The following is a 7,981-nucleotide window of genomic DNA, read 5'->3' as shown; positions in this document are numbered from 1 at the left end:
AGCTTAGTTATAGTAATATACTTTTTGTGAAGAAGTCAAAATACTACTTTGTTACCGTTTTGCTGCCTTTATAACAAATTATTTCACATTCTATGCTTCTTTTCCGGGTGATAAACACCCAACACACCTTAAATACATTCAAGATAACAGTATAAAACACATGTTTGTCCTTTCTTAAGAAAAACAAAAACAAATGCACAATATATTTCAATTTCTAATTCTTGACGTGCATTTCAAACAACTGATCAAGCATTGTAAAACAGAGAATATTTGATGAATTTCTCACAATCTACGCAAGTGTATTCTAAAGGTAAGTTCATTTTAATAAATCATCAATCAATCTGAATCAGTTTTAATTTTTTTAAAACTTTTTTTATTACGTTAGATGATAATTTTCAACCATATTATTTGTGTTCAAATTATATGCAAGCTATTTTAAAATTCGTAATGTCATTCCCATTTCTAATAGCTTTAACTTAGCTGCCAACAAGAATTCTTTTTGCATGTATGCTTACTGACAGGTGAGATCAATCTCAACTTTGCTTAAAAGTTATATTGTTTTTAAATTTAAATTGGAACATTAAAGTATCTTATCGTTTTATGTAAGATAAGGAAATATTCTGGTTCTGTTTTTGTTTCTTTATCAATAAAAAATATCAATCAAATCAGTATGAAAAATAGACTTATTAGGCTTTTGTCATCTAAAACGAATGATGTTATTCTTTTCTATCTAACAACAATTGGCACATGTTGATTTTTCTACGCCATGTTGACAAATTTAAAACTGTGAACGTTTTTTAGAATTATATCAAGTACTAAACTTTGATGCGCTTCATTATTTCTTGAGATTTAATCAATTTCTTAGAATAAAAACATTTTACTATCCAGGTGATAGGATGTTTACAAAGCAAAGTCCGGGTGGAAGCATTTTGAATGTGCGTGATGACGTAATAACCACTTGATATTCTTCGGTACATAAACAAACTTCATATCAATTTTATTTTTGATATCATAAGTTGTACAGTGCATTTGTCTTGGCTGTATCTGAGCCAATTTCTACTTAATATATGTGGTAAATGCTATTCTTAGTGGCAGAAGAATAAGCAGTTCAAACTGCCTTTTTAACCGTTTAATATTTTTTGCATACGTACTTAGACTGACTTTTACATTTAAACAACATTGCAAGATTATTAAAAGTATTTGTAAACAGTTATGAAAAGTGCACTTTACATTACAAATTGTTTATTGTTTACACAATTAAAAGGATATTTTTTCAGCTAATAATTAAAAGATTTCAAGCAGGCACTTTCGAGTACCGTCTATGACATGCAGTTTTAGAAACGAATGTTTAAATGTACTCAATAAATAAAATCACGTGTATTGTTTACACTTATATATTGTCAATACATCATTCTATAACGTATATGAAGCACTTAAAAATGCATTTTAAAAGAGTTGTTTTTGTTTTATCAATTTCGATTTTATCTAAAACAGGAGTTCATTTTAAACAAAATAACAAATTGAAAAAAAAGGATTCATTAGTTGAAATTGAAAACAGTTCTTTAACATTTTCCAGTCCAAGATATAAAATTGGTAACTTGTATTTGTTGAAATCTTTTCACAAAGATAAGTTCTTTTTTGATGCCCAATTATTCTTTAGAAATCACATTGATTTGACTGTAAAATTGCGGTCAATCGACTTTGCAGCCTAAAGCTGGCGACCAAGCGACTTTGTAGCCTAAAGCTAGCGGTCAATCGACTTTGCAGCCTAAAGCTGGCGACCAAGCGACTTTGTAGCCTAAAGCTAGCGGTCAAGTGACTTTGCAGCCTGAAGCCGGCGGCCTAGCGACTTTGCAGCCTGAAGCCGGCAGTCAAGTGACTTTGCAGCCTGAAGCCGGCGACCAAGCGACTTGCAGGCTGACGGTGGCGGCTAGGCGACTTTGTAGCCTGAAGATGGCTGCCAAGCGACTTTGCAGTCTGAAGCTTGCGGCCAAGCGGCTTTGCAGAGTACAATAAGTGACTTCTAAAAGAATAAGGACATAATTAAGTATAACGCGTATACGACACACAACATCCTATATCTCCTTGGCTGCAGGAAGGGGATGCAAAGTAAGCGGCCCAGCGACCAGGCGGGCGGTCGAAGTTAGGAGCAAAGCGGTTAAGTAGGCGCTAAAATTAGCATCACACTCTGTACTTTTGTCTAAATAATACGTTTTGTTTTCAGCGAATCCTGGTAGCAGAATTTGCAAACAGTCTTCAGTTAGATAGTTTAAACTGGTATAAACTTCTTATAAACAATATTATTGTTAATAAAAAAATCTAAAAAAAAATACACATCAGCGCGTGTAAATAAAGGATATATTATTTCAATAGATCTGATAGAACTTGATCGACTTTTCCAGTGCAAAGCATTCTATTTCAAATGTGAATAAAATACTTGTTGAAAAAATTCAATTATTGACAAATCCTCCCTTAAATTACTGAACCGACATCCGAATTTTAAAAGGACATTTTAAAAGGACGTTAGTGACTAGAACACATTGACATTTCATATTTACTTTGCAATTTATAAAGCCAGTCCAAATACGTTTCAGGAAATTTTAAGATATAAGCACTAAATAGCTCTTTATTGGATGTAGTAGGTTTTGTCTGGCTTTATTTTTTTAATAATGGCTTTACATGAAAATGTGTTGAAATACTGCGACGCAGAGCGCTGAATATCATCAAAAAATGAAATTCTTCTCCCATTGGAAGTTCTGATGTCACGTGGTGATCTGATGTCTTCTATATAAATCTTCCAAAAAACGTAAAGTCAGAAAAGCATTTACAGTTGGAAGTTTTAGGATGTTCTTGCTATTGATTACAAGTAAGATAGTTAGCATGACCTAATAATGATAGGGTTATATAATGGCCTGACACTGGATAAATCTTCGGTCTTGCCCCGAAACAGGTTTTTCACAAAACCGTATATCTTGTATCGGGTCACTAACTGAAACTATGATGCTTTGGTTAAATAAAAAAGAAACAAAATTTTGATACGCTGTGTAGATTTCTTAAGTATTTCCTGCAAAATTCAAAGCTTAAAGAAATAAAAAAGGAAGAAAAAAACCACTGTCGGAAAAATGAAGCAGAAAAAAAATTTAATCATTGTTTTTCATATCTACGCAATATTTGCGTCTACAAACGGTGATATTAGGGCTCTGTTTAAACGCAATGAAAATGCTGAAGAACCTCTATGCAAGGATGAAGAATCTGTGTTTAGTAAAATTGAGATCTACGACATATCTGTCTGTTTGCAAGCATGTGTATACAATTCCGGTTGTAAAAGTGTATTTCATTCACAGACTACTGGGCGGTGTACAGGTTGCGCCGCCAGCTTTGAAATGTCTTATCAACTAGGAGGACTAAATGAAAGTTTTAGATACTATACACAACAAGGTAAGTTAAATATCTAAAAATAATGAAAAGAAAAGTAAAGTTAAATTTTTAAAAAAATGGCATATAAATAAAACTGTTGATAGATAAAGTACTGTTATTATGTTGAAGAAAACAATTTCAAAGCAGTAACAAGAACAATTTCTCATGGTATTTAGAGATATAGAGTGACAATAAATAATGAACAGACAAACGGACAAACAAAAAGAGGCAAGTAATTTAAAATCTAAAAAAGGGATGTACAAGAATTTTTCTTTTAAAATTAAACAGAAACCTATTTAAAGCATTCAACAATTCAATTCACAGGTTGAAATTAAAAATCAGTAATCATCTTATATTTCTTTTTCGATTGGACATAAATTTATTTAAAGCAGATCAACAGTTCAATTCAAATCAGGTAGAATTAAAAATTCGGTAAATTTCTAATAATTCTTTTCAAATTAAATGAAGATTTAATTTAAACGTATCAACAATTCAATTCATAGGTTGAGATGAAAATTAAATAATTATCTAATATTATAATTTATTTATTTATTTATTGCTTTTGCTTTGAAGCCATTCACAGTATTAAAATTGCAATTAATTTCTGAATAGCGCGGAAAGACTTCCTTTAAAAAAAAACAATAAAAAAACAAAAAAAAAAAAAACATTCATTAAGTTTATTGATAAAAGTTACTGAGACTGATGTCATAAATATATTTAACAACTGTAAATAACATATCAACACAAGACAAATATTTCAAAAGACAGAGATAAACAGTGCGACTGTATATTAACTTTAAATACAATATGTTTTCAAATCGTCAGTCTGGTCTGTAAATATTATGTAAACTTATGCATCTTAGATAACTATACCTTGCAGAAAATTTCAAGAACCTTAAACTAATTATGTTTCATCTTTGAATAACAAACAATTAATTCAAATGACCTTGAAAAGATAAAGGTATCGATGGGTCTTATTATTGTCAGGTTGCAAGAGTCTTATTTTGACTAATTTCTGTTTATAACCCATGTTTGAATTCACTAAGATTCTTTAATACAAGGCAAGGCTTCGTGACTTCTTATAATTGACATACGTGTAATTGTCGGCATTAAAAATGTCTCCTTTTTTCTATAACTATTATTTTAATAATTTTTAAATTTGGGCCAATAATGTGTTTCTTTTATAATAAATTATTGTTTTTCCGGTCTTTTTGTCTATGATGTTGTAGAATTGAAAAATAAAAACATAATAGAGTGCAAATTAAACTGTTTACGTTTACAAATTGATTGATATTGTTTCCCCTGTATTCCAAAGACAAACCCAAATTAAACAGAAGCAAATTAGGAAACCCGCAAGGTAAATATGGCACTAAGTTTTAATGAATTTGCAATTACCCATTTATTCTCGTATATGTAATTGGTAAACAGAGAGTAAACAAACACATATTTGAACTTTCTTTACAGCCTCATACACAAAAAAGGTGTATTTTTTAGTGTAATTTGTGCTTTAAGTCTTCTGTGGCATAATGATACCAAGTTATGTTATATAAAAGGCACATTATGCCCCAGAAACATGTAAAAAAAATCCATATTTATTAACTTCTTTAGAATTTTCAAACGTGTGTTTAATAATGTTTTAATAATGGTAGATGTTAATCAGCTAAAGAAAGAAGCACAGAATGTGTAGTAATGTGTCGTAAAGTAGCATAATGTAAACAAAGTCGTATTTTGACTTCCATACAAAACACTAATTCAGTTTTATTATAACGATTGCCAACAAGGCAAAGAAGCAAAGAAAGTTCATATAGGTGACGAATGAGATTTTTTTTGGAAACTGTTTTAAAAAATAAAAACTAAAAAAATATTTGTGAAATAGAAATAATAGAATGTCTTAGGCATAATTGGCATTTAAGATAGTTTTACAAAAACGTGATTGAATTTTGTTCACAACAGAATGTTGGGAAGGCTGGAATTACTTCGCAAATTCTTGTTACATCATAACAGAGAGGAAAATGAACTTTCAGAATGGCTTGGTAAGCATATCCTTTTCTGTGTATTCTGTGTATCTGTGTAATTGCTACGCGCCCACTTGCGCGGACCTATATTTGATTTCTATATTAAACCCGCATTTTAATTATCACTCATATATTTCATGATTCTTTTACATGAAGCTTGAATATTTAAAAGGCACATTATGCCCAAGGACCAAAAAGATATTTGTTTCTTTATAACGAGATCACGTGCATTGTATAACGTTTCTAATAATGTTTCTCTTGATGAATTTAGAGCATGTAAGTAGCATGATAGTAGTTTGCAACCTGAAAAAGTAAAGAGATTTATGTGAAATCAATTGTCAAAAAAGTAGCCAAATATAAACAAATAAGTATTTTGACTTCCATACAAAATACTTATTCAATATTACTATACTTATAGCCAAAAAAGAAACTGATGAAAATTATAGTTCAGGTAATTGAAAAAGAGTAACATTTTGGTCACTTAAAATGTATATCAAAGTTATAAAGCTTTGGTAAAATAGAAATAAAATATGTCTTCATTAAAGGACTATATATATTTCTTGTCATTATGTTGGTTATAAAACAATTTTCTGGTACAGTTAAACAAATTAACCAAGAAAAAAAAACAATATAAAACTTAAACATCTTTTTTTTTTCAAAAAAAATGTATATCACCATATATCTTAATCATATTTCAGGACTTATGTCATGCATTAAATGCTTACCCTGTTATAGTGGACAGTGTAGAAGAGAACAACTTTCTGAAGGCGTTTATTAAATCAAAATATACACATACAGGTAAATTATCTGCTTCGTATCTAAGAACACACGTTTTATGCATCAAATGTCTATCTTGTTAAATTTAACAATAAAGACGTCGAATACGTTAATGATCTTATATACCATGTATACACATGCAGGTATTTATATGCTTCATATTTAAGGACACGTTTCATACATTAGATGCTTATACTTTAGGAAAACAAGGAAGAGGACAGGTATCTGAAAGCGTCCTTTAACTCTAAATATACAACATATACATATATTGATATCATATATATTCATATTTGAGGACACTTTCAATGGGTAAAATGTTTATCATGTTATAATCTGCTATATAAACGAGAACAACTATGTGAAAGCGTTTATTCCCAAAGACTTTCTTGAATTGATACTATATTATCGATGCAAACGTTGTTTTTTTTTCAAACACATATTTTTTGAAAACAGTTATAATGACATATCTTTAAATTACCAAGAACCTATCCCCTCAGGAAACCTTTTAAACTGATTATATACGCATACGGCTTGTCATTACATATCTTTCTGTTGACAAGTCATAAGAAATTGCTGCTGCAGTAATTTTAACTTATAACTGCACAATCATCCTTAATAGCACACATCCAAGCAAGTTAGCAATTATGACTGTAGCTATTGTAAATGTTTGATATTTGTCTGGTACTGAAACACTGGTTTCTTTATATATCGTATTTAATTCTATTTATAACATGTTTAGCTGACGAATACGCTTACTTTACTGGCTTCACAGACATTGTTACAGAGGGAACCTGGGTAGAACATGGTACTGAAAACCAAATGGTCTTAAAAGACTGGGGAGGTGGTGATCCAGGTGGTGGAACGGTAGAAAATTGTGTGGTATTCTATTTCCCATTTGACTTAAAATGGGTAGATATTTCTTGCAACTTGGAGCTGAGAATCGTTTGTGAGACGGATTCATTTAACATAGTAAAGAACTAAAACAGTTGAATTTGAATTGAAGTATATCTATAGGAATGTGCTATACAACTATAATTGTATGACATTGTCATGGCAAATCGGTGTTTTATAATTTTTTCAATGGCGAAGCTATATATATGATTTTGACATGACATTATTTGTGTATTTCGGCGATAAGGTTTGCAGTGCCATCTCAACTTTCATGTATCGCGTTAAAAGTTATCATCTTTAAAATTCGTTTTTTAAATAAAGTGCATATTTAGGTTCGATATACCTGAACTTGGTATTTTGTTGTTATTCTTGTTTTGGTACAAAATTGTATGTCATGTTTGTACTGTGTCTTGGTTATATATAAAGAACGGCCAAGGCCATATACGTACATGACATGTACAAAAACCGACATAATATCTATATGCTCTAACTAAATTTATTCTTAACTACAAAATTCTATATATCAATGGTAATAAATGTCAAACAAAATTGTTTTAGTGCATTAACTGCTTTAAGCAAAATTAACTTTAAGATTCTTCATGTCAATCACATTTATATGCGACTGTAATCAAAGCTGTTCGTTCATATTTTTTCACGCCATAGATGTATTTAGTGCAAAAATCGATCGAACATTTTCAAACAAGTAAAAACTAATACTTATTTCAAATGATTGAAGTATTTTATTGTCATGTCAAAGAAAAGAATGTTTAAATATTTTTCCAGATCAATATGTACAATGATCTAATGGTGCTTTTATAAAACAATATAACAGTTTCCTATCAAGGTGTAAAAACTGGATATGGCAATTCTCATACTAATAA

General features: G+C 30.2%; 1 protein-coding gene across 1 annotated transcript; it reads left to right on the top strand.

Annotated features, from left to right (window-relative positions):
- The first annotated feature begins 2,838 nt into the window (after positions 1-2,838).
- Positions 2,839-7,448, top strand: LOC132740573 (CD209 antigen-like protein 2). The gene is made up of 4 exons (XM_060728502.1): positions 2,839-3,438; positions 5,371-5,450; positions 6,131-6,230; positions 6,949-7,448. Exons 1-4 carry the CDS (start codon positions 3,123-3,125, stop codon positions 7,188-7,190), a joined length of 738 nt encoding a protein of 245 aa, XP_060584485.1. The 5' UTR covers positions 2,839-3,122; the 3' UTR covers positions 7,191-7,448.
- The last annotated feature ends 533 nt before the right edge of the window (positions 7,449-7,981 follow it).

This window comes from Ruditapes philippinarum, unplaced genomic scaffold (assembly GCF_026571515.1).
Source record: "Ruditapes philippinarum isolate M1 unplaced genomic scaffold, ASM2657151v2 ctg22083_1_1_1_1, whole genome shotgun sequence".
Lineage (NCBI taxonomy): Eukaryota > Metazoa > Mollusca > Bivalvia > Venerida > Veneridae > Ruditapes > Ruditapes philippinarum.
The sequence above is the reverse complement of the archived record's forward strand: the minus strand, read 5'-3'. Positions and strand labels throughout refer to the sequence as shown.

Excerpts from the sequence above, each read along its gene's own strand:
- LOC132740573 (XM_060728502.1), top strand. The coding sequence starts at position 3,123 with ATGAAGCAGAAAAAAAATTTAATCATTGTTTTTCATATCTACGCAATA. Across the intron at positions 5,451-6,130 it reads TGAACTTTCAGAATGGCTTG|GACTTATGTCATGCATTAAA; the intron begins GTAAGCATATCC and ends ATCATATTTCAG. Across the intron at positions 6,231-6,948 it reads ATCAAAATATACACATACAG|CTGACGAATACGCTTACTTT; the intron begins GTAAATTATCTG and ends TAACATGTTTAG.